The sequence below is a fragment of the Monodon monoceros genome, unplaced genomic scaffold, assembly GCF_005190385.1.
Source record: "Monodon monoceros isolate NGI ecotype Baffin Bay Population unplaced genomic scaffold, NGI_Narwhal_1 Super_Scaffold_10, whole genome shotgun sequence".
Lineage (NCBI taxonomy): Eukaryota > Metazoa > Chordata > Mammalia > Artiodactyla > Monodontidae > Monodon > Monodon monoceros.
The window spans coordinates 3982069-4008999 of NW_021703766.1; the positions used below are offsets into that span (position 1 = coordinate 3982069).

At 50.0% G+C, this 26931-nt stretch overlaps 1 protein-coding gene across 2 annotated transcripts in view; it reads right to left on the minus strand.

Annotated features, from left to right (window-relative positions):
- Positions 1 to 2410: 2410 nt before the first annotated feature.
- CRISPLD2 (cysteine rich secretory protein LCCL domain containing 2) overlaps positions 2411 to 26931 on the minus strand; it is a 66641-nt gene continuing 42120 nt past the window's right edge. For both annotated transcript variants that reach the window (XM_029236819.1, XM_029236829.1), the window contains exons 11-15: positions 25633 to 25676; positions 23206 to 23278; positions 20749 to 20824; positions 14263 to 14396; positions 2411 to 4872 (exon numbers count right to left, since the gene is read on the minus strand). In XM_029236819.1, coding sequence (XP_029092652.1) covers positions 4818 to 4872; positions 14263 to 14396; positions 20749 to 20824; positions 23206 to 23278; positions 25633 to 25676 — 382 coding nt within the window. In that variant the 3' untranslated portion in view covers positions 2411 to 4817. The remainder of the gene's footprint in view (positions 4873 to 14262; positions 14397 to 20748; positions 20825 to 23205; positions 23279 to 25632; positions 25677 to 26931) is intronic.

The following is a 26931-nucleotide window of genomic DNA, read 5'->3' on the forward strand; positions in this document are numbered from 1 at the left end:
ACCCATCAGTGATGAAAGGGATTTAGAAACAAGTCTGCTGGGGGATCCCGGGAAAGATCTTCTTCCCTGAGAAAAGAGAGAATGCTGTGAGGAGGACCCACCCCCTCATCCCTTCGTCCCGTCTCAGACTCAGTGTGGGGACAGTTTGCGGCTGGTGGCCGTCCTGACCACAGAGGATGGGGTGAGGTTTGCTGACCAGCTGTCCCGACATCTCTGAGCTGCTGTCCCCGAATCATCTCTCTCCTGACTTCTCACGTAAGATATCCGAACGTTTTTCCGAGCAATGATTCTGCAATTGAACCAGCAGCAGAATCCCCCTGAGGGCTTGTTAACTCCCAGAGGTCTGACTCACTGGGTTTAGGCTGGGGCCTGAGAATCTGTCTTTCTGACAAGTCCTGGGGCTGTTAGATGGGGTCTGTGTTATCTGCAGCCCCAAAGCATGCCAACCAGTACGCAGAGTTGCCATTATTAGTCAAGCACCTTTCAGCCTACAGCTCCCCTGTAACCTCTGCACTGCGGTGAGGATGCTTTGAGAAATTCCCATTTCCGAGATGAGCAGCCTGAGGTCCAAAGAGGCAAGAGTGACTTGTCTGAGGTCCCTCGATTGGTAAGAGGTGGAGCTACCCAGGGACTCCCAAGTCCGTGCTCTGTCCCTGTGTCACCTTGTGCCGGCGCCCCCTCTGTCGGGGGTTCCCAAGCAGCGTCGTGGTGCTGGCATTCAGCCTGCTTACAGCACTCCTGCAGACTTCGCTGTGTCTCAGACGGATTCTGCAAGAAGGGAGGGCCAGCTCCCTCCTCGGCTGCCAGTACATCGTTTGTATGTTGGAGGTTTCGGCCCAGAAGCTTGGGGCCCAGGATTGTGGCATCCTGGAAGGTCAGAAGAACTTCCAGAAACAGGAGAAAGAGGCACACCAAGGAAGGCTGCAGATTCTGCGGGAGGAAAGTGGGAGGAAGGCTCCCAATGCCCTGGGGTTCCTGTCAGTGGGGTTGGGGAGGGCATTTCTACGGCCTTGACAAAACGCATCTGTCAGAAACCAGTATTTCCCAAACATCAGTCACTATTACCCCATCTTCGTGGGTTCTGCGGCCCACCTGCACACCTGCTTATGTGATATTTTAAAATCAACATTTAAAAAGCCTTAGATATACTTAGTAAAAAGGAAAGATGGGAGGGCTTTCCTGGTGGCGCAGTGGTTGAGAGTCCACCTGCCGATGCAGGGGACGCGGGTTCGTGCCCCGGTCTGGGAAGATCCCACATGCCGCGGAGCGGCTGGGCCCGTGAGCCATGGCCGCTGAGCCTGCGCGTCCGGAGCCTGTGCTCCACAGCGGGAGAGGCCACAACAGGGAGAGGCCCGCGTACCGAAAAAAAAAAAAAAAAAAAAAAAAAAAAAAAAAAAGGAAGGCTGGGAATCCCATGGTAGTGTAGCGGTCAGGACTCTGAGCTTCCACTGCAGGGGGCACGGGTTTGATCCCTAGTTGGGGAACTAAGATCCCGCATGCCACATGCGCAGCCAAAGAATTTAAAAAACTTAAAAAAAACAAGGAAAGCTAACCCCGCCATCAATGAAAATGAGAAGCACTTGTTATAAATAGAAGGCCCATGAAAGCAAAGGCGGAGGGTGGATGGCGGGAAGAAAGTCGGCCAGGAGCTCCCAAAGTTGCTCGTAGGTGACAGCGTTTGGAACACGGGGACACACAACTCAACTGGACACAAAGGGGCTGATGCCTGGGAAGATGGTGACTGTTAAGGACTGAATTGGGTTCCCCCCTCCCCAAATGCATACGTTGGAAGCCTTAACGCCTGACATGACCGTATTTGGAGATGGAGCCTTTTAAGGAGATAATTAAAGTTAAATGGAGTCTACAGGATAAGGTCCTGGTCCTATAGGACCCGTGTCCTTATAAGACGAGGAAGAGACACCAGGGATGCTCGAACAAAGAAGAGGACACAGTGAGAAGGTGGCCATCTGCAAGCCAAGGAGAGAGGCCTCAGGAGAAAGCAGCCCTGCGGCCCCTTGATCTTGGACTGCCAGCCTCTGGGAGTGTGGGGAAATAAACCTCTGTGGTGTGAGGTCCCCCGCCTGCGGTGCTTTGTCACGGCAGCCCAAGCTGACTAGGACAGTGCTGGAATGAGGCTAAGCCTGTCATACTCACCACGCAGAGTGTGATTTGGAGGTCAGCAGTCTCAGCGCCACCGGGAGCCCGTGGAAACTGCAGCCCCTCAGGCCCCAGGCCAGACCTGCCGGACCCGGAACCTGCGTTTCGACAAGCCCCGTCCCCCACCCCACGTGATTCACGCATATCTCAGGTGAAAATACTGCAACAATTAGCATCTGGACGCCCCGGGCGGGCGCCACGTTCCTGGGAGGAGCGGTGTAGAAAAAAGTAACGAGCCTGCAAGGAGGTTTTCATCGTTTTATTCTACAGACTGTTGAGATGTGTCCGTAAGAGATACGTCCCAGAGGCGTTTTAGAAATCAAACCAGTTTTATTGAAACGACAGCAACGTGGTCCCTGTTCATGCGAAGCACACACAACATTTACAATAAACTTTTGTACATAGGAAGTAGTAAAATACATCATTTTTCATAGAAAAAAGCACACACGTAAGCTGCGGGCTGAGTGAGCCTACAGACAGTATGAAAAATCAGAACACGATGGGGAACAAATCAGAAGGACACCAAAATTTTTCATTTGGGGGGGCCCAGTAACACCGTTGGCAGGAGTTATCATGTTTTTATGGGTTTAGTGCTGAGGGCATGATGGCCCTTTAAACGCGCTAAATTAGAAGGGGGTCCCTGATTACAAGGTCTTATACTTTGTAGCACTGTGTCCATTTCCGGAAGATAAACGGTTCCAGTTTCACAATGTTTGTGAAGGTGAAAAAGACAGCAAGGTCTGGTTCTGGGCGAGGAGTTTCCAGCCCATTAGACGGCCGGTTAATGAGGCATTCAGGAACTCGGGAATTTTATTTCAAAATGAGAGCAGTCCACTCACATTGGACGTTTCAGATTCTCCCTCCAGCAGGATGCTTCAAAAGCAAACCTACTGAAATTCCCCGGGACCGTCACTGATTCTAAAAACCCAAGCTTGCAGTCTGGACGTGGCCACAGACATAAAGGCCTGGTGACAAGCGAAAGCCCGACAGCATAATACCTAGCATCCGGAGGGTTCCAAGGACTCAGATCTTTGGCAGGAACTAGACGCGGTATCTGACAGTCTGACCAAATTCTTCCGCACTGACATTTGGAGTCGAACAGTCATACTTACGAATTATAACAAGCCCACAATGCACGAAGCAAAAACACAGTCCGCTCATCTCAGCTCTGTCAAGCTAAGAGTTTCATTACTTTTACAAACTCCTTCGGGGTGAGAGTGGGGGGAAGCTATCTACCTTCTGTTTCTTCACTAATTAGGGTTGCCCTGAAACAACACACCAACTTGGTTCCCCAGGTGGAGTTCCTTGTCCAGACTATGTTAGGTTTTGTTTGTTTGTTTGTTCATTTTAAACTTTCTGCTAGTTCTTCTGCCTTTGAAATATTCTGATGGAGACTGAAATCAACTTTGAAGTCAGCATTCACGAAAGTGATCTACTGGCCAGCCTGGTGGAGGAGGGTGGAATTTTACCTTCTGCAAAGAAATGCTATTTACAAAAGGGTATTTTATTTCACTGTGGGTTTGGGGTCTAGGCTGCTGAAGAAGTTTTGTACAGCGACGGCAGCCAGAGAGCACCGCACTCCTCGGAGCCTCAGGAACATTTGGCAAGAACTATTTCACAAAAATAGGAAGAGAAATCCTTCCAGTGTGTTACCATCTCCTGTTGTTATGCCGCAGGACGGTTTCATAACTGCAGGCTGTCCCTCTTCCCAGAGCTGCTAACCTCGGCGAGGAATGTATTGAGGAATGAAGCCATTCCTCTCATGGCTAAAAAAATAGGTCATCCGACGGACGGGAAATCAATTCAGTGCCGTTTTTAAAGGCAGCAACAAAACAGCCCTACTTTGGCTGTTCTTAGACATCTCAGCGGAACCCACAGAGATAAGGAGTTGGAAAGAAAGAAGTGGGCTTCAAACAGAATTGTTTGCCAAGCAAAGACCCTGGCGGGAGACACAAAAACCAGTCTGGGCAGGGCGTGACCCACAGCAGGGAGGGGAACAAGAAAGGGTCCTGGTTCATTAGTCCTCAGTGAGACCAAAGGTCACGGCAGCAAATAGATGGGCCACATGGACGAAGGGAAGGACGAAGACAAGACACATCTCTGGAGTTACAGCTGAACTCGAAGGAAACCAGCACTGCTGTGTATAGAACCAGCCTGCACAGAGCAGGACGGGAAGAGGACAGGTGCCAGGGCAGAGTCCCCTTGTTCCGGCCCATTTGTCTGACCAGCAAACATGAAACCCATTTTTCTCCATTGGTAGGGACGGCCTGTGTTTTTTAACGTTTTAAATAGCTACCTTCTACTCCATCCCTGAAACTCCCCCCTGAGCGTTCTCAGTACGCCCCTTCCCACACCCCTGAATGCCTCGCAGCGTCAGCTCCACACCCTTTGGAATCCTCTCTGCATCCACAAAAGAACACCTCCCAGGGGGAGACCCCCGGGCCTCAGCAGGATGGTCACCGGCTGTCTGCTCAGGACCCCAAGGATGCTCCCCTGTGTGGAGCTGAGACCAAGGCTCGGCGGATGGGACACAACTTCAATCAAAGGAAGTTTCCTGACTCTCCATATCCCCGGCCCACCCCCCAAATGACAAAATAAAAATAAAAAGCAAACCCCCGAAGCCCTCTTGAAGACGCCCCCTTCTCCCCGACCCTGCAAGCTCACTGCCTGACGGCAAAGATCCGGAAGGCCTTTCCGTCTCGAGGGGTCCTCAAGCTGAAAAAGAAGGGAGAGCACATGTTACCGAAAGATCTGCAGGGATGGAGCGGGAACAGGGGGGGATCTGGGTGTCCCCAAGTCCCTGCGGTGGAAGAAACATGGCCGAGGGACAGTTCGCGAAGCCGTTGGGAGCAGAGCATGCCCCAGCCAGGAGGAGCTGGCAAAGCCCTTTGCCTCTGCAGACGCGCCTGGGTCTCAACTGAGGTCAGGGTTGCTAACTTGGAATTTGCTGGCTCCCGTCTGCCTGAACTGAACCCAGCCTCCAAGACTTCTGCCTGGTTTTTGGTACCACCTGTCAACCCAGAGAGTGGCCACCTGCTTGCCCGATGAATAGGACGGCATTATAACAATAATGCACGTGCTCCTGTTACTAGAATGGGCGCACCGATCCGACCGGGCTCAGATATTGTGCAAAGGATTTTCTATACGCCTTTACCTCCTTCCGATGAAGAGCGATTACTGTCCCTATTTTGCAGGCAAAGGAGAAATTAAGTTTCTGCAAGGTCACACAGCCAGTAAAAACCACCCTCTCAAGATAGGAGCTAAATCCTTTAGCTAACTGAACGCCTTTAAAAACCACAAACTTCATTAAGATATAACATGCCATGAAATTCACACTTCTGAAGCGTACAATTCAATGATTTTTAGTGATTTGGGGGGGTGGGGCTTGTGCAATCATCTCCACAATCCAGTTGTGGAGTGACCCCGGCTGCCCTGCTCGTTTCTCGAAAGCTCAGATTCCAGGGCCCTCCTCAGGCCTCTGGGCTACAGGATTTCCCTGGATCCTCTGCCCAAATGACTAGTCTGGGAGAATCACCCGGAGCTATGAGGCACTCAGCTGTTCGACTGTGGTGGGTAAGCCACACTGGGGACCACTGCCAGGCTTTGTGATGCTGACTCACTACCAGCAATTCTACAGACGGGGCAGTGGGTGCCTCCATGCACAGGGCCCCCCGACAACCCAGGGACAAGGGGCCACTCAGGCTGTCGTCCAGGCAGGTACCCTAAGGTTCCTGGAGGTCCTGCCCAGTCCTACCAAGCATTCCCATTGAACAACCAGCCCACCCGGAAGGCACGAGCAGGCCCCGCTGAACCGGGTGTGAATTTCTCAACACAGCACACAGCTGGCCGACTAGGTATCATGTGACACCAGCTGTGGTCCCTTCCACTGCTTCAGGCAAGGGGGGGGGGGTTCCTATTGTTCAAGCTTCAAACATTTACTGAGCTCTAGTTCTCCTAGGAAAGTGGCCAGTTGTGTGCGTCTCATGAAAAACAAGTGTGATCGGATAAATTATAAAATAATCTCCTTTTCTAAATCTTGCCCTCTGACTCTTTTTAGCCTAGATTGTAGCTCCCACAGGTATACGAAAAGGAATGTAAATTGGCACAGCATTTCTGGACAATTTTCACAAGAGGTACTGGATGAATTTTCTAAAAGATATTGAACAATTTTCATAATGGGCATTAAAACTCCTACAAGCACTTCTGAACAAAGAGCTGAACTCAGCGTCTTGTCTGTCATTCAACCAGTGTTTACTGAAGACCTACTATGTACAGGCATCAAGTTGGGTGTCAGGGACACAGGGTTAACCAGACCGATGGGATTCTTGCCTTCATGGAGCTTATACAGTCTGGGGGGTGGGAGATCAGCAGCTAAATATGTGTGAGAAATACAATAATTTCAGACAGTGGTGGGTGCTGGGAGGAAAACAGCACAGGGAGACGGGATCAGATTAGATCGGGGAGGAGGGCTACTGGAGACCCAACAGCAGGAAGACGCTTCCTCGGGCAGGTGGCATTTGAATGTCGGTCTGAACGACATGCGCGGGCCCAGCCATGGGAGGTATAGGAGCTGGGAGGGTCTGGGGTTGGATACCGGCAGGTGCAAAGGCCCTGAGGCGAGATCTTGGTATCCAGGAACAGAGAGAAGGCTAGTGACAGGCACTGCTGTGACGAGGAGGGTGATGCACCAGGAGGGTGGAGAAGCGGGAGGGGTGGTGGTAGGTGTGGACTGCCCGGTAAGGGGCGAGGCTTTTATTCTCAGCCCTAGGGGGCAGGGTACCAACAGGAGACAGGTACACCGTGCATCCCAGAAAGAGGTCGATTTGGTAGCTGTGGCTATGCTGATAAAAGGAAGTTACCTAAGAAAAGTGTGGGGAAAGCACATGGGCTTGTGCAAAGATGTTCTTTGCTGTGTTGTTTACAAGAGCAAAAGAGAAAAAGGAAACAACCCAGATGTCAGTCAGCTGGGTAAAGAAACGATGGTCTGGCCACACAACGGAATAGCGTGGAGCCACAGGAATGACGACGTGGCTATGTCAGGCATTGGAAATGTCGGAAAGACACTCACAACCTGTTGCCGATTGAAAAAAAAAAAAAAATGAACCGAACGATGCAGAGAGTCTGATCCCTTTTTCTTTGTAGAAACAAAAACAAAAAAACAAAACAAACACATAAGAAATAAGCTGTTAGTGTGTAAACAGGAAAATTCTGGAAGGGAACATACCACAATGTTTACAGTGGGTGTTTCTGGCTATGGGGTTTTCCATGATAGTAATTTCTTTTCTCTCTCTCTTTTTTTTTTAATTTAAAAAAATGTTTTGGCCACACCGCGTGGCACGCGGGATCTTAGTTCCCCAACCGGGGATCGAACCCACGCCCCCTGCAGTGGAAGCGTGGAGTCTTAACCACTGGACCGCCAGGGAAGTCCCATGATAGTAATTTCTTAATATTATTTTCGCTATTTCTTGAAGTTTCTCTAATCTTATTATGAAAAGTAGGGGGGGAAAAAGGAAAGAAGGAAGGGAGAAGGAGAGAAAGGAAGAGAAAGAAAGAGAGAGAGAGGAAGAGAGAGGGAGGGAGAGAGGAATGGAGGAAGGAAGGGCGGGATGGATGGAAGGGAGGGAAAACCAGCACAAAAATCCCCTCGCAGAACTGGGAGAGAACCTCAGCTGGACTGAGAAGCTTCTGGGGCATCCCCTTGGGCTGACTTAGTGCCCAAGGGTCGCTGACCTATTGGATGAGCTGGGATGGGTGCTCTGGGAAAGGTCGAGTGTCTGCAGCCTCGGGCGATGTCACCAGCCCAGCTCCGGTGAGTGATTCCAGGCTTCTGACGGCCACTCACCCTGCCCTCGGCTCCAGTGTTCAGCTCTTTGTGCCAGCGGCTGTACCCAGCACACACACCACCATACCCCAGACGCCGCCTCCATCCTTTATGTAATCTTACCCCGTCCGTGCCTCACAGCCCCGCACGAGATCTCTAGGGTTCCTCCCACTTACAGACAGGGAACCAAGGCTCTGAGAGGGGATGTGATTTGCCCCAAATCCAACACCTGTTCCAGGTACAGCCGGGAGGTGGATGCAGGTCTGTCGATGCTCTGGGACCCTTTCCTAACCCTTATCCTAAATGGGTGGGCTGTGGCCACGCCATCCCTGAGGACCACACTGGCCAAGCCCGCATGGCAGTGGGGGGACTCAGAGGCTGGGAGCCCCTCGGAGGCGGGAGGTCGCAGGTCCTCCTGGAGCCGCAAGCATAAGGCTGCGTCCTGGAGGCTCACTCCTGCCGGTGAAAATTACTCAGGCAGGAATTGATCGGCGTGCGGCAGCACGCAACACAGACTGGATTAAAGAGAGAGGACAGCCAGCCATCTGTCCTGGGAGGGACGGAGGGGTCGTCCACCAGTTGGCCGCTGACCCCATGGAGTCATGGAACCCAGCGATAAAAGGATGGCTGAGTACTGCTCTTCTTTTAAATGTGCAATATCTTGTTTATTATTAATATCACTTATATGTGTACACGTACGTATTTATATTTATATATGTGTGTGTGTTATACATATATATACAATTTTTCTTTTGAAGATTCTAACCCTACTCTCCCACAGTCGCACCCTCTACTGATCTTCCACGAAAAATCAAGAGTCAGACACAGTTTCAGATCCTATCTGTCGGACCTTGGGGTGGTCAACCTATTTCTCTGAGTCTCAGTTCCCACATATGTAAACAGGGTCCATAAAAGTACCCCCTCCTCAGGGACCCTGTAGGAAGTGAATGAGCTTATCTAGGGAAAGCATCTGAGTCAGTGCTTCGCATTTAGCAGGCGCTCAAAGCCATGGGCCATGGATACCGTCACGCTGCTAGGTTTAAGCCTCATTCTCCCATCAGGAGTTACGGTGGGTACATGCACGGTGATGAACAAGTTATCCACACGAAAGCCCAATCCCCAAGGAATCATCAAACCTCTTCATCTTATTTCATGAACTATGAAATTTTTTTTTGGGAAAAAAATTTCAGAGCAGGGTGTATACACAATCTCCATTTTCATTTTTATGTGTGTTGCCCGGGGAAAAAAAGGCCTGGAAGAGCTATAAGTAAGCAGTTAACAGAGGTTAATGCGGTGCCTGCGGGAACTCTTTTTTTCTAATCCCTAGACATATTATTTAAATAATACGTATGTATTTCTTTTCTAATAAATATTTTTAGGGTTACAAACAAGTATACCTTAGGACTGTAAGGCTCACCCCAACCCCTTCTGGGAAGGGCCTGTGCCCCAAGGTCAACGACTTGTCTGCAGTGAGTAGTCACATGTGCTGGTTACAAGCATGGGTGCTGGAGCAGGCGTTCTGGGTTCAAGTCCTACTCGCTGGCTGAGTGACCTTGGGCAAGTCGCTTTACCTCTCTGTGCCTCCCTTTCCTTACTGATAAACTGTGGTCCCTGCCTCATGGGGCTGTTGGGAGGACGAGATGAGCTAATGTGTGTACAGATCTTAAGAGCGCTGGGAAGCGGGTACAGGGAGGGAGGGGGACGGCAGAGGAAACCAGCTCAGCCTTGGTCCAGCTGGCCTGGGGGAGAGTGCTAAGCTCATTCGATCTGGAAGTAACAGCTCAATGGTTTCTGCTTCCCAGAGTTTCCGGACATGTCGAGAGATTTTCAGACGTCCAACGTTTGAGACTCGCAGAGCTCACAGTGGCTACCGAGTGCCTGAAATGCAGCTCGCCCAAACTGAGACGTGCTCTGTGTGCAAATCACCCGGTAGGTCTCCCAGCTCTTATGAATAAAGGAGAGCACAAGTTTCTCATCAATACTTATTCTATTCATACGTATTGAGGATAATATTTTTGATACACTGGATTAAATGAAATAATACTCTAAATTCTCCCTTCTGTTTCTTTTTACTGTGATTACTAGAAACTTCAAAATCCCATATGTGACTCACGGTACGCGCCTGGGACATGCCGCAGTAAACAGAGGCCCCTGAGGATGAAGATTTTTGTCTCTTCCGTCCCTGCCATGGCTCCAGCCCCGAGGACAGTGTCCAGCACACAGGAGCTGCCCCATAAATGCTAGTTCAGTGAGGCTACTATTTGGATAAAGGTCCATCCACATACATACCATCAACCTCTGTAAATAGGTTATATCTGTTAAAACCAAGTAACCAAGGAGGTTATCTGTCATTGTGTGGTATATTTCCCAATCTCATTGTAAAATCTGTCTTAAAAAATGGTCCTGGGGGCTTCCCTGGTGGCGCAGTGGTTCAGAGTCCGCCTGCCGATGCAGGGGACGCGGGTTCGTGCCCCGGTCCGGGAGGATCCCACATGCCGCGGAGCGGCTGGGCCCGTAAGCCATGGCCGCTGAGCCTGCGCGTCCGGAGCCTGTGCTCCGCAGTGGGAGAGGCCACAGCAGTGAGAGCCCCGCGTACCGCAAAGAAAAAAAAAAAAAAAAGTGGTCCTGGTCTCAGAAAAAATCCTGAACTGATATCCATCCAGATGTCCAGCTTCTTTCCGAGAACATCTGGACAAAGCCTGGCCCCAACATCTGAAGCTCTTCCACACCCCTCTTCCTTCCCTTCCTTCATGCTCACGTGCGGGAGAGAGAAAGTGCCTGTCCTCTTACATTATCCCAATTCTGCATGGTCATCTTTCAAAACTTTCAGGAAATCCTCTTCTAAAAACAGACAATTGCTAAACCAAAGCCACTCTGAAGCAGAAACAACTTTTGGCCCGTGTCCTGAGAATTCTGTATAGGAGGTTTTGTTTGTTTGATGGATTGAAGGATTCCCTAAATTTAGAACGCAGCTTGCTGCAAACGGGCTGCTATATGTCCAGTGTCCACATCTCCCTTGGGACTGCTGTGACCACTCCACGGTCCCAGCAGACACTGGGGACAGAGCCACCCTCCGGCCCCAGGCTGGGTTCCCAGAGTTCCTAATGGGAACAGGCTCTGGGGAAATTTCTCAGCCCTCGTCTCTACGCAGAGGGCCACCGAGGTCCCATCTAAACAAGGGGAGGATGGGGCATGGCCCTGCCTGGGGCATCCAGATATCTCTGCAGGAGCCACGTCACCAGGGAGGCACCTCCAGATAGTAAGGTGGGGCCCCGCTTGGTGTACTCGGCTCCCTGGTACCTCCCTCCACAGCCATGATGCCTGTGCCCTGCTACAGATGATGTTGTTATTTCTGCATGGTCTGTGCCCCAACTAGATGATAAGCCCCACCAGGGCAGAGGTCCCAGTGCCTGGGACATCGTAAGGGCTCACCACGCATATGCCACCTGATGGGTGAGTGCAGGTGGAAAGGATGGATGCCAGGGCGAGAAAACAATTCCTGTAGGATGCTTTTGTCCTTGTCCAGAAGATAATCCACGCGGGCTATTTCCTACAACCGAGTTACCTGCCCCTACGTGAAAAGAACCATAGCGTCTTGAGGTTTGCAACAGGCCTTAGAGGTTATGTCATAGCAACGAGGCCAGCGGATCCATCAGACACTTACTCAGAGCCACTGGGTGAGTGCTTTGCACACACTGTCTCATTTAATCCTCACAGTAGCCACTGACAGAGGGGGAACCAAGGCGTGGGGAGACTGCCTGCCCAAGGACACCCAGCTGGTGAGCAGTGCGGCGGGGTCGCAAACGCCATCAGACCCTGTGTGCCCTCCTGGCCTGGCCTCTTCCCTCTGTACGTGCAGGGCGGACTCTCTCATGCTGGTGCCCACGGATCCCAGCACCGGTCCAGGCCACCCTGAATACGTAGTAAATCAATGACTCTGCATCACAAACTATCAGAATCATGGACGGTGCCGACTGTGTGCCAGGGACGTGGTCACCCTGGCATCACCCTCACAGTAGCGGCTCTCGCCCTCCAGTGGGCATCAGGACCCCCAGAGGGCAGGTCCACGCAGCCTGCCCAGCCCGTTCCCCGAGGGTGTGTCTGAGGTGGGCCGTAGGACATGCTTTTCTGGCAAAGCCCCCATTGATCTCGATGCGGCTGGTCTGGGGAGCCACTTGGAGACCCACTGTTTTACCACCACCCCAGGGGGCAGGTGCTATCATTTTCCCCTCTAAAGCTTGGGAAACTCACCCAGACATCACCACAGATTTCAGCACGCAGGACCTACTCAGGGGGAAAGGGTTCGAGAAGGAAGGGAAGCAGAATCTCCACTCGCTAAAACTTCTCTGAATAGTGCGGCGGGCATCAGCCACCTCGGGGCCTGGGAAAGGCTGCCTGGAAGAAGATACAGTCGGCCTTCCGTATCCGCAGGCTCTGCAGCCGTGCACCCACGATTCAGTCATCCGCGGCTGCGGAGTCCGTGGGTGTAGACGGCCTCCTGTACTCTGACACTGTATGTAAGGACCTGGGCATCCGCAGACTGGGGTATCTTTGGGGGAACCAAGGCCCCGCGGACACCAAAGGGCCACTATGCTTATAATGACGGTGCAATTTGGGCGGGTCCTTTGGGCAGAGAGAACTACAGGTGGCGGGGGAGTTAACAGTGGGGAAGAAGATACTCTGGGGGAGCCACTCTCAGTCCTAACCCTCCCCAGACACCCACCTGTGTCGCAGCCCTGGGATGGGGGTGGCGGCTGCTGAGGTCTTTTCTCTCTAAGGTGGGGAGAGAAAACAAAGCCCAGCCTACCAGCTTCTCACCAAGACGGTTTCTCCTAAAGGGGCACAAAGAGCTCAGGAGATTGGTGTCCTGGCATTTCTTTCCAGCCTGGCCAGGGAATTCCACCTAACCAGCTGCTTCATTTCCCTGCCATTAAATCAATGGAATTTCCCTTCGTTACGCTTTTCCCAAACACAGGTTGCAAACTTTGAAGGAGAAAATGCAGAAGCTCTTAACTCTAGCTCAGAACCCTGGGATTCTGCGTCACTTGATTCTGCAGGGTCTTCCCATACCTGGGAAGCACCATCCTGGGGCCCAAAGCGCCCCAGGGGGCTGGGAGGGTGGGGACGGCCGAGAAGTTCCCTGGAGCCGTGAAAGCCCAGGCTTCAAGGGACCCGACATATTTTGTATTCTTGATTTTACATTCCTTTTCTAAAGCGCTCCCTCAAATATAAAATCTTCAGCATTCCCCTCTGGTATGGGCTGAATTGTGGCCCCCCCCAAGTTTATCTGGGACTTCAAAGAGGTGATTAAATTAAAATGCGGTCATTAGCGTGGGCCCCAATCCAACGTGACTGGTGTCCTGGCAAGAAGAGCTAGGTGGGGTACTTCCCTGGTGGCGCAGTGGTTAAGAATCCGCCTGCCGATGCAGGGGACACGGGTTCGGGACCCGGTCCGGGAAGATCCCACGTGCCGCGGAGCAACTAAGCCCGTGCATCACAGCTACTGAGCCTGCGCTCTAGAGCCCACGTGCCACAACTACTAAAGCCCACACACCTAGAGCCTGTGTTCCGCAACAAGATAAGCCATAGCAAGGAAGAGTAGCCCCCGCTTGCCGCAACTAGAGAAAGCCTGCGCACAGCAACGAAGACCCAACGCAGCCATGAATAAATAAATAAATAAATAAATAAATTTTTTTTAAAAAAAGCAGAGCTAGGCAACTTTTCCATCAAGGCTCCCAAGAGCCCCCTAAAGTGGAGACTATGGTTATACCCATGTCACAGGCGAGGAAATGGCGGCCCCGGCACCCTGCTCAAGGTCACAAAGCTGGTAAGAAGCAGGGCCTAGGTCTGCCGCACTGCAGACTCGGCTCTTATTTATGTAACGAGATGCAACTACATCCTTACGTAGCTGTTGGTAACCGCTGTGCGGCTACAACTGGATCCCACTGTTGTGTTGGGGATGTGGGCGGGGAGACGCACACACACATATAGAAAAAGGACCCTTTTTTGGGACACGCACCAAAAATCTCAGCAACTCTCCCAGGTGACAGGTAACAGATGGTTGTTTTCCTTTGGGCTTATCTGATGCCTCTAAATTGTCTACAAAACATGTGCTGGTCATAGAGAAAAGATCTTATTGTGGAAAAAAAAAAAAAAGGAAGAGAAAAGAGAAGGACAGGCTTATCCTGGGCATTCTGATATTTTAAAGGGCACTGTCTTTGGCCCTCCTCCAACGCCCCTCACTGGCCTTGGGTGTCAAGGATCCGAGGACGCAGCCGCCCTACCTTTCAGACTGAACTCCATTCCTGAGAGAGCCCACGTAGATCTTCTTTTTATCCACGGGCATCACGTCCACGTAACCCCCGCTCTTGTTTCTGATGACTCCTGCGTGCACGGCGGTCTTACAGATGCTTGAAGTCTGAAAGCCCAGGAAGAGCTGTGATCAGTGTCAAGGGCAGGTGCTCGGGTGAAGAAGCCCTGCTGGGGTCAACCGTTACTTGGCCTCCTGGCTGGTGGCCAAGGAACCCCTAGGAAGTAACCGCGCCTAGGAAGTAACCATGGCTACCTTGATTCCTCAGTGGTCTCTCCAGGGAGACCTGGCCTCATCCATCCATTCATTCATTTGTTCATCTTATCAACAAATATTTTCTGAGCACCTACTATGTGCCGGGCACTGTACTGGATATAGGAGGATTCAGCGGGGAACAAAAAAAAGACTCTGCCTTCATGGAGTCAAGGGAGACGGACAAACAAGGGATCCAGGCTATGAAGAAAACAAAACCAGATCACGAGATAAAATGACTGGTGGAGGGAGCTCTTTTAGAACGGTTAACAAGGAAAGACTGCTCTTGACGTGACATTTGAGCTCAGATCAGAGTGACAACACGGGAACCAGCCACAGCCATGGGAATATCTCTGGGCAGAGCGTCCCAGGCAGAGGGAGCAGCTCGTGCAAAGGCCCTGGGGTGGGAATGAACTTGTCATGTCCAAAGTACAGAAGGAGGGGCAGGGTGGCTGGAATACAGCGAGTCCAGCAGAATGTGGCAGGAGAGGGAGAGAGGTGAGAAGGGGCCAGTCACGTGGGTGTGTGAGGGCCACAGGGTGGGGTCTGGGTTCATTCCAGGTGCCAAATGAGCCCCTGGGTGTCAAGCAAGGGTAGGATGTGTTGTTTTCTAAAGTCATCAAATCATCTAATTCCTGGGTAACAAAATTGTCGAGTTAAACTTTCATTAGGGTCTTAACTTATCCAATAGAAAAATGGTCCTCAGATTGGACTGTCTGAGAGTAACTAATCAACATTTCCCAAAGTTGGGGAAATTCATTCGGGGGGGGATGGCTGGTGCCCGCTAAAGATGCAGGCTCCTGGGCCTCCCCCTGACCTACTGACTCAGAACCTCCTCAGGTGAGGGCCAGGTGATCCTGACACACACTCAAGGTTAAGAACCAGGTAGGTAGCACCCTCCTGCCTCTTCCACGGCCATTGCATCTGGCCTGTGCTGGAACCTAACACTGGCCTTGGCAGTGACTCCCCACCCTCACTGCGGCTCAGAGCCACCTGCAGCATCCTTATGTGAACATGATGCCCAAGTCCCCACCCTTCCCATCCCTCCCACCCCCAGATTCAATTGCTCTGGGGTGAAGCCCGAGACTGAGTACTTTAAACACTTGCTGGGTGATTGTCAGGTGCAGCCGGGGCTGCAGACATGAGTGGAGCTAATCCATCTGTGGGGTGAACAGCCTCCTTCATGGTAAGTGGAGCTATCGTCGACCCTGAGCTTATTAAATACCAGCCTGGGCTGCCTTTTGTTTGTCATCTCATTTAATCTTCCAATGACATGGGTGACTACTGTCATTCCCACTTTACAGGCCAGAAAGCACAGGCTCGGCGAGATTAGATGACGTTGCCAACGCCCTGCAGACAGTTCAGGGTTTGGCAGTGATTCCAAATGAGGTCTGGCGGACAGCAAAGTCTGTGCTTCTATGGTCGGCAGAATAAAGGCCCCCCAAATGCCCATCCTCGTCCCTGGAACCTGTGGATATGTGACCTGACATGGCACAAGGACTTTACATGCAATGGGAGAGGATCCTGGATTACCCAGGTGGGCCCAGTGGAATCTCAGGGGTCCTTACAAGAGGGAGGTGGGAGGGTCAGAGGCAGAGAGAAGCAGCATGAGAAAGACCCAACAGCCTTTCAGACTGTCAGCTCCTGCCACGTCCCTTCCAAATCCAGGTTATTCCAGACAAGTTACTGGTTTTGCAGAAGAAGGAAAAAATGCTCACAGCAGAAGGCCCCGCCCTACCTGCTCCCTGGGAAGTTAATACTGCTGTTAAAAGGTGGAGAGTCTAAAGGCACCCTCATGCTAAAGACGGGAGAACTGGATTTCTTGGTTTCCACCACTAATCGACTTGAGTAACTGAAGGCCAGTTTTTCTAACCCCGCACAAACATGTCTTGTCTTCAGTAAATAAATTAAATGGGTGAGGGCAGGGTTCCTTAGCCTGAAGTGGGCTCTGGGGTGGGGGTGGGGCGGTCTGTGAGGCCCTGAGGCTACAGGCATAACTCTGTGGACCTACAGGGTCAGCAAGAACTTTCGAGGTTTTAGCACCGAGCCCAGGAAACCCCGCATCTCAGGCAAGCTGGGATGGTTGGTCAACCCTGTCGGCACAAGGAAGCCTTTTTATCCCCCTGGAGGAAGGATCCACAGCTTTTCAGTTCTCAGAAGGGTTTGTGCCCCCAGAAGATTAAGAAGCAATAAATCTGCCGCCATCTAAAAGAGAGGCAGGGAGACCTTGGAAATGAAATGATCATTGTAGAATCCTTCGAAGTTCGCCGTGAGTGGGGCTGAGCTGTGGAAGCGAGTGTGGGTGGGGCTTCCCAGCGGCAGGCAGAGCTGGGATTTTTTTCTGTCTCCCTCAGTATTGCTCACCCTCTGAGTTACCAGCCCCAGGGCCTGCCTGGGGAGGCACATCCTCTGATGGTAGCTGCCAGGAGGTGGGCGCTTTGGTGTTGTGGCCTCTGTGACAGTCCTTTGCCCCGTCCCCGGAGGATTTCTGGGCACCAGGGGCACAGAAGTTTCCCATGATAACATCCAGCCGTGGGAATGGAAACCACACACGCACAGCCTGATCCTTCCTGCACGGGCCCAGCGATCACTGCACGCGTCTTCCACCGCTGATGCTGGACAAACCCTTTCCTCCCCTTGCCCCCTACCTCTTCCCACCCCTCTCCTCTCCCTGCTTCTTCCGCAGAGGTACAAGTTATCTGCTTTCTCTCCTCAGGACCCAAGGCAACACCGATATCTGAATACTTATTAACAACCACTATCAACAAAGATCTGGTCTCAGCAACAGTGTCCCCACCACTTGTTGGCTGTGTGGTCTTGGATGACCTATTTTAACCTCCGGAGCCTCTATTTTCTTAGTATAAAGTGAGGATCAGGGGCTTCCCTGGTGGCACAGTGGTTAAGAATCCGCCTGCCAGTGCAGGGGACATGGGTTCGAGCCCTGGTCCGGGAAGATCCCACATGCCGCGGAGCAACTAAGCCCGTGCGCCACAACTACTGAAGCCCGCGCGCCTAGAGCCCGTGCTCCGCCACAAGGGAAGCCACACGCAGTGAGAAGCCCGCGCACCGCAACGAAGAGTAGCCCCCGCTCGCCACAACTAGAGAAAAAGCCCGCGTGCAGCAACGAAGACCCAACGCAGCCAAAAATAAAATGAATGAATGAATGAATGAATGAAGTGAGGATCGTACTGGTAACCCTCTTGAGCATTCATCAGGGTGGGCCCAGTTCTAGGTGTTTCACATGATTGATATGGTCATCTCCCAATAACCTGCAAGGTAGGTGCTTATTATTATTATTGTCATTATTCCCTCTTAACAGGGGTTAGATGACTTGCCCCACATCACTGGGCTAGCAAACAGCAGAGCTGCGACTGCTACCCAGACCAGCAAGCTGCATAGTACTCTTGGGTCAGTACTCAGGGGTCAGGAAGAACCTAAGAGGGCCTATCGAGACGATTAAGTAAGATCAAGGGCTAAATGCAGGCTTGCACACAGTAAGTGCTCAATAGATGTTAGTTAATAAGACAAATATCGCCAAAATCATCACCCTCACCCTCACCATTATCGAAAATTCTCAGGGGACTGTCCTCTCTAACCCAGTGGTCCTCAACGCGTAGTCCCAGACCAGCAACATCAGTGTCACCTGGGAACTCGTTGGAAATGCAGATTCTCCGGCTCTACCTCAGACCCCGTGAGTCGGAAACACGTGGGGTGGGACCCGGAACCGTTTGAACAGCCCTCTGGGGGATTCTGATGTATGCACGAGTGTGAGAATTTATCCAGCCACCGAGGGAGATAGGACAGATAAGAAAACTCAGGTTCAGAGCAGGGAAGAAGGCTTGTCCACCGTCCCGCGACTGGTAAATGTCACAGCTGGGGCTTCAGTCTGCATCTTCTGACCCAGACTTCGTTCGTAGGCTACACCCTGCTGCTTCTCCTGCCTGCAGCTCACCACAAAGTACAGGCTCTGCCAGCTAATGCACTCCGGGGGAGCAGGCAGGAACTGCAGGCACTGTTAGGCCCTTCGAAGGTCTGGAGACAACTCTCCCAAAACAAATCTCTCAGCGAAACAGACATTTTCCAAAAGGCATCATCATTTCCCAGAATACAGAGTGACCTAGAAACCAAGGCCAGAAAAGAACCTCTGAAATGGAGATAGCTTTCTCTTTCTCCCTTTCTTGCTTCCTTCTTTTATTCTCTGAAGAGCTGTTTAAGCACTGACTACTGTAGTATTTTTGCTGATTTATTGTTTCAACAAACACGAATAGAACAATTATTGGGTGCCAAGCCCTGTCATGAGCACAGTGCTTCCAAAAGCTCAAAACCCTAGTGAAGAAGTAAGAGACTGTATACAGGTTTTCACCAACAGCCCTGTTCACACCTGTGTATTTATGAGCGTGGGTGCATTCAAACAAGGCAGATCCTAAGGCAAGATACACCCTCATTTGCATCTCGCCTTTGCCATGTACTCGCTGGGTGATTTGGGGCAGGTTATTCTGAGCCTCACTTACCTTGTCTGTAAGATGGGGATAACAATACCTAGAGATGGTGTTTTTTAATAGCCTAAAATACAGTAAAAAGTAGCCTTGTAATATTACTAAATTTTCATCAAGTTCTTGTATTTCTAAATTTGTTTTCTTTTTCTCTTTTCTTTTTCTTCTTTTTTTCTTTATACGTTTAGCTGCTACACTGTTTGGAGCATACAGATTTGATTTTCATATCTTCATGAATTGTACCTTTCGTGCCACTGCATAACGAACTGTCTTGTCCCATTCGGTATGTTTAACTTTAAATTCCACTTCCTCCGATAGCAATATTGCCGCTCCTGCTTTATCTGTTTCTTTGTATTTGGCTGGAATCATTTTGCTCATCCCTTTACACTTCAAGCACTTGAAAACCGAAGACGCTGTCTTTCAGTAGCAGATTTGGGTTCAAACATTTACTATAACAACTGATATACATTATTTTACTCCTTCATTAAACTTTTAGAACTCAATTTTGAATTAGCAGCTTTCAAGGAGAAAAAAAAAGACTCATTTAATCGGGAAAGAAAAAAAGATGGGGGTGGGGGGCAGGTAGCCACGAAGGTTGCTTTGACTTGGCAGAGCTCAGTGACCTCACATTTACAGGACTCCAGAATAAATGAAGGCAGATGGGGGCGAAGGTGATGGTCGTGGGTGAGGGAGAATGGGAAAAATGAAGGCTGAGTAAAAATGTCAGCTGGGGATGAGCGATGCTGATCTCATCATGGACTTTTAAACCTAGAAGATTTCCTGGACTAGAAAATCCCAGCTCTGGCTCATTCTACGGAGAGATAAGCAACTTGGCAAGAAGATCAAATAGTCTGTTGGGCAGAACTATGACCACAGTCACATCTTCTGGATCACCATGTCCCTAAAGCCTGGACCACCGGAGGGAGCAGACTACTTTTTGTAGGCCTCACTTCAGAAAAATCAGCCTATGCAAACTAAATTATTATATATGGGACGGATCAACAACAAGGTCCCACGGTGTAGCACAGGGAACTATATTCAATATCCTGTGAGAAACCATCATGGAAAAGAAGATGAAACTACATACGCGTAACTGAGTCACTCTGCTATACGGTAGAAATTAACATAACACTGTAAATCAACTATACTTCAATAAAATTTTTAAAAAAGGAAAAGAAAAAGAAAAATCAGGCTAAAGCTTCCTTGCTAAAGTTCGGAGGGAAAAATGGAAGAACAGACTCCAATATAATAAGAGTGGTTATTAACAAGCAGTAAATTGGAGGTAGTCTGTATTTTCTTCCATGTGCTTTTAGCTCTGTGTGTACACAGCCACAAAGAAATGCAGTGAGTGCAGTGGATGAGCAGCTTATAAATGCCTCAGGAGAGCCAGAAGGGTTATTAAATATCTGGGGGAATGAAGTGTGTGATGCATGGGAGCCTTCACATGAAAAACGCATGTCAGTAGAGAAGCAGAATTCAGTTCACCAAACCCTGAAGCCCTCTGTGTAAGAGGAGGTACACCTGTGTCCGTATTCATGAGCACACATCGCTGGAAGTTCAAATATTTCTGTAAATGGAGAAACTAGGGCAATGGTAGCAAAAATGAGTGATCTAAACTTAGCTAGAGGCACAGGGATGGGATCTCAAGTTTCTGATGTCCAGACCTTGGAATGTGGTTTCTGTGGGGTAGCAGCTGAAAAGGCCAGAATACTCACGTCTGCATAGATGTTGGTTCCAAGCACGGGAGCCCAGTAGGATGGCTCATCTTTGCAGTGCGCCGGACAATGTACTCTGGAAAACAAGAAGCATTTAGGTGATGGTTATAATCAGCAGAAAACAAAATTTCTTGAGAAAAGCAGCTGGCCCTCTTTATTTGAACATCAAGATGTAAGTACTTGGGTGAAAGGCAACTACCACACGGTTTACTCTTTAAGAAAAAAATATGCCTCTCCTACCCTAGCAGTGATAAAGATATTCTTCCTTAAAAGTGCATATAGAATTTTAAAACCCCATATGGGGAGGCATAAATTGGGAGACTGGGATTGACATATATACACTACTATATATAAAATAGATAACTAATAAGGACCTACTGTATAGCACAGGGAACTCTACTCAATACTCTGTGATGGCCTATATGGAATAGAATCTAAAAAAGAGTGGAGATAGATACGTGTAACTGGTTCACTTTGCTGTACACCTGAAACTAACACAACACTGTAAATCAACTAGACTCCAATAAAAATTATTTTTAAATAAATAAATGAAAATTTTAAAAGCTGTAACTAAAATGAAAGGAATTAAAGGTTTTTGGGTCATTTGCTGGTTGATTACTTGATTAAAATTGCTGGTATACTCAGTGTACCTTAGTAACGCATGCTTTCTGCTTCTTTTTTCTGACCAGTCGCTTATTAATAAAATGGAATATCTTTATGGAAAAAAAAAAAGCCACACAACAAGACATGTAGAAACAGCAAGGTGAAAGGAAATAAAAATCTAAGAGAGGGGAGTATGGGATTGTAAGGGGCTGTTCCTCCCATTCTTGGATGTTGGCTGGTTCATACTGTTGCTACATTATGGAGATTACAATCAATAGATTTTCAGAAAGGCCACTTCCCTGTGTAGGGGAGGAAAGGGCCTTCACCTCCGTGAGTCACAGAATATTCCAGGCAGGGGGCACTGATAACCCGGGGCAGGAAGGGTTGGCTCACCGCTGCGTCAGTCAGCACATCCCTGCCATAGGGTGAGGAGGGTGCCTCAAACTGGAATCTCTCACACCAGGAAAGAACATGAGCTTTACTTAAACAAAGGTCTTTTGTCTTTATCCGGAACAGGTGCACCATGGGCTGGAGCCCAGGGACCAAGGAACCAAAACGGCAGCCGGAAGCCCTCTGGCTTGTGAGTAGCAAAGGGGAGGATTCAGGAACCCCATCTGGTCCCCTCACTGGCCCCCCTCCCGGGGCTCTTCCCTGCTCACACCTCGGGGTTCTCCACCTGTTAGATTTTTGTTTTGTTTTTGTTTTGGCCATGCCGCACAGCTTGTGGAATCTCAGAGCTACATAACCCAGCTTCTGACAGGATCTAACGGGTCCTTTGGAGATACCCCTTCTTTTGTTCTGATGCACCATCCTCCCAAAACTCAGCCAATTAAGGTTTGGGCAGATGCATGTGAAACCCACTCCTTAGCCAAACAAATTGCGGTACATCCACAGAATGGGACGCCCGCCACTCGGCAACATGAAAGGATAAAACAAATCACCGATTCCCTCCACAACACAGATGAATCGCAAAGCACTGTGCAGAGTGGAAGAAGCCAGATACCCAAGTCTCCGTGCTGTGATGGCTCCATGTATATGAGATTCCAGAAAAGGCACGATTACAGGGACAGAAAGGAGGTCAGTGGTTGGCAGGGATGGGGGTGGGAGTTGGAGGGAGGGGGGCGGACAGCAAGAGAACGTGCTGGGGTGATGAAAATGTTCTCTGCCTGGATGGTGGTGTACATTTGGCAAACCACATCGAACTGTATACTTTTAACAGGCGGATTTTGTTGTGTGTAAATTACACCTCCAAAAAGCTGAGTTTTAACGAGCTAGTTCTAAAGTGACCCACAGAAAGCATAACAGATCAAGTACAAGAATCAAAGGGCTGATTCCAAAGGGACCAGTGGCACCCAGCTTCCAGAGTTCTCGACTGATCTAAGACGCCAAGAATGACAGGTCCCAAGTTCTGTCTGGGGGCTTGGGAAGAGCCTGGTGGCAAATGAAGTCAAATACTCTCTCCTTCAAGTGGAGGTGACATCGAGAAGGGCAAAGCCATCTTTTCAGTTAAGTTCCCAGAGCGGGGCCCTGGAGCCTGGCTACACACGGGGCTCACCCAGAAGCTTCTAAAGATGTGGATGTCCTGCTGGGCCACGCCCGGAGATTGGGACTTGTTCTTTTAATGCCTCTCAGGCAATTCCAATGTGCAGCCAGGGTTGAGAACGAGGGGTCTCAGGGAGAGGTCAAGTGGGTCCTTGACTCGGAGCACAAAGTGACTGACTTCCTGGGTGGACACACACCAGGGCCACGTCTAGAACTCAGCTGTGCGTGGCTCCGGGCAGTGACCCGCCACCCAACCTGTCCCTTCTTCTCTCGGCCCCCATGTTTGCCAATCCAGATGCCAGGGAGCCTTACCTTGGGCAGTGGGTCCCCGGCTTCTCATATGGGCAGAGCTGGGCCACGGTGGTGTAGCAGTCCAGGTCCTGCACTGTGAATAGGAACACGTAGGGGAAGGGTCAGGTCACGGGCAAGCCTGGGCCTCAGGCTACTGGCCTGTGAAACAGGCTGCTGGACAACAGGTCCTAGGGGTTCCTTGGGCCCCCGAACTGGGATGAGAGCTGGGATGAGGCCCCAGCAGGTGCCAGGCCCCAATGCTCCTGGCACCTCCCCCAGGGGCACTCTAGGGATGAGATAAAACCCAAGGCCCAAGCGTTTTTACAGGTCAAAGGTGTCATCACCCTAAACAGTTTTTCTGTGGGGCGAGCAAACTTTTCATTTGCATCGTGCATTTCCACCTTGAAGCCTCTGCCTCTACTTTATCCTGCTGGAGCCTCATGGCGGGTATTATACTAATTATACAGATGGGGAAACTGAGGTCCAGAAAAGCTAAGAGACCTCCTGAGGCTGCACAGGACATGGTTGAGGGTCCAGGTTTCCGACTCACAGCCTCGAGCTCTTTGCTCACACCCTTCCCAAGGGGCAGGTGACTCTTTCCTTCAAGGTCACATGTTGTGTTTTAACAACAGATGTAAGAAAGCGGTTCTAATACTGGCCACCTGTAGTCTCTGACAGCCTGTCCTTGTCCAGTCCAGGGCTCGGCAAACTCTTCCTTAAAGAGCGAGAGAGTAAATATTTCCAGCTCTGTGGGCCCTATGGTCTGTGTTATAACCACTCAGCTCTGCCATCGTAGCAGGAACCAGCCACAGACAATGTGGAAAGGAATGGGTGCGGCCAGGTGCCACTAAAACTGTATTTACAAAACAGTCAGCAGACAGGATTTGGCCTTGAGGGTTGTAGTTTGCCCACTTTTGGTCCAGCCGATCACTTGGATGGGCCAGGGGTCTATGCAGCAATCCAACAAGGGGACTGGTTTACTACACCAAGGGTCTGCTATACAATGGGATGCTGGGGAAATCATTAAAATGAGGTTTAGAAGTCCACTTAAAGGTATAGAAGACTATTCTTGATATATTATTATTTGAAAAAAAAAATCAAAAAATCAGGTTACCAATTCCATTTCAATTTTTAAAAACATATCAATGTATACATTACCAATGTATATACTCTTAATGCTGAGGGAAAAGAAACGCTACAGATATCCAGCAAAATGTTCAGAGCAGTCATCTCTGAATGGTGGAATTTAGGTCTTTTTTTCTTTTTTTCAACAATTCTCTGTATTTTTAAATTATCTGGAATAAACAGGCATTACTTTTGTAACGGGGGAAAAGCTACTATATGTTTTTTTTTTGTTCTTTGCGGTAGGCGGGCCTCTCACTGTTGTGGCCTCTCCCGTTGAGGAGCACAGGCTCTGGACATGCAGGCTCAGCGGCCATGGCTCACGGGCCCAGCCGCTCCGCGGCACGTGGGATCTTCCCGGACCGGGACACGAACCCATGTCCCCTGCATTGGCAGGCGGACTCTCAACCACTGCGCCACCAGGGAAGCCCCAGCTATATGTTTTTATAAAGATATCTAACCAGATATTCTTGTATCCAGGGCAAATGACAAGAATTGGTTTCCCAAAAGAAGAAAGGGTCAGTGGGCAAGGATCAAGGAGAGGGTCCAGGGGAGGGTGCCGCGTGGGGCACCCTGGCATCCCCACCTGCCTGAGACTATTCCAATCAAGTGCCTGGTCCGGGCAACTATAACCCAGACCCCAATTCTGGTTACAGCGTGCTCTCCCGTGGATGCACGCCACCCTGCCAAATGAACATCCCGGAGGCCATACAAAAAGCTGGGCCAGAGACAGCAAGTATGGGCCACGGACTTCCCCACGTTTCCCTCTCTCGTCCATGGCAGACATTACTAATCTATCAAGCTCCGTGCTCTGCTGAGCCCAGCATGAGGCCTCAGAATCCTTCTCAGAAAGACGCTCCAGGTAGCCACTATCACTTACTAGAAATTGACACTCCCTGTGCAACCTATTAGCTACTCCAGACCCAGGCATTAGTACTTCTGTGACAGTCAGCTGGGAACCCATGCCTGGGTTTCAGGTTAGCTATCTAGGTCCATGGCCAAGTTCAGATTTTTTTTTTTCACCGTGCCCCACGGTTTGCGGGATCTTAATTCCCAAACCAGAGATTGAACCTGGGCCACAGCAGTGAAAGCGCCAAGCGCTAACCACTGGACTGCCGGGGAACTCCCCCTAAGTTAAGATACTTTAAAAAATCAGTTAAAGGATCGACCTCCTCAGGAGCCTCTTAAACATCTTTACAATGCTGAGAAGAGCAACATCAGCAGACACGGTAAACATTAAATCAATAACTAAGAGGAATGAAGTTCCAGGGACACCCAAGATAACCTGCGTATTGCAGTCATATGAGAAAAGACTGGCCGGCTTACCTTTTACCTTTGACACCGTGAATGAGCTGGAGGCCTTGTATTTGCTGTAAAAGGAATCACTAGGTAAATGCAAACAGAAACGCGTCTGAAAGTACACGCTTGTTCCTGCACTTATTTTATTTACAGCCTCAACTTTACATTTTTCTACTTGTTTCCCATCAGCCTGAAAGCCCTTGGGACATTCTAGAGCAGGATCTAGAATGAGAAGATTCTAGAGCAGGGCTCGTTAATCTTCTTGGTGCCAAGGATCCCTCTAGCAGCCTGGTACAGCCTACGGACACCTTCTCAGAACAATGGTTTTAAAATGCAATGATAAATTGAAAAGATTAGAAGGAAATCAGGTATTATTAATATCATCGTCAAAGTATTAAGACCAATTTGTGTTAGCGTCACAGCTGTGCATCTTTATTAACGTATTGAAAACAGAACCTAGCGGCAGGTCTTCTAACTACTGTCATTTGGGGATCATGACAGCAGAGACTGTTGCAAGGTGTCTCCATCACATGGATTCCTACCCGTGAGAAAGTCGCTGGCCCTACGAGTGCTACTCAGATTGGGGGCTAACACCCATCAGGGAAGAAAATACCACATTTCAATTAGAGGTGAGTGAAACTAAAGTTTTAATTTGCTTTGCATTCACACACTCTCCGACTCTAATTCTAAGACGTGAAGAACCCCACTCTAGATGTAAAGTTGGCCATTGGAAGGGACCAGAAATGGATTCAGGACAAGGGTCCCAGGCAATGCAGGACCTGAACCCTTGGTCAAGCCCACAGCTCCATCGGTGGTGGGGCGGAGCTTCATCAAGGCTGGGGTTGAGGTCACCCAACCGATCTCTCCATGAATATTTTCTTTGCTTTCGTTTAAACTTCCTTGCTCTTTTTTTGTTTACATAAAATCCCCAGCTAAGACAGAAGAAGGAATATTGCAACACTGCCCGAAGAACCAGGCCTTTCCAAACAGAATGACTCACGTAGTTTTTGAAATGTTCTGAGTGGCCTCACTATTTGGAAGGGACATGGACATGCCACCTTGTAACTATCACAGGAGCGTCTGCTGGGTGCCTTCCTGCTGCAGACCCTGGGATGGGCACTGACACGGGGGACCCTGACATGCTGCCTCGTGGTGGGTTAGCTGGGTGTCAGCCCCGGGTCCAGCCGTGGCCCTCATTTATAAATGAGAGTACTGCCACCCCGACGGGATGAAGAAGCCAGCCCAGGTCACGCAAAGGGAGAAGTCAGAGCCGGGTCTGTTTGACCCTAGAGCCCCCAGTGGGTCCCACCAGCTCCTGGTCACCTT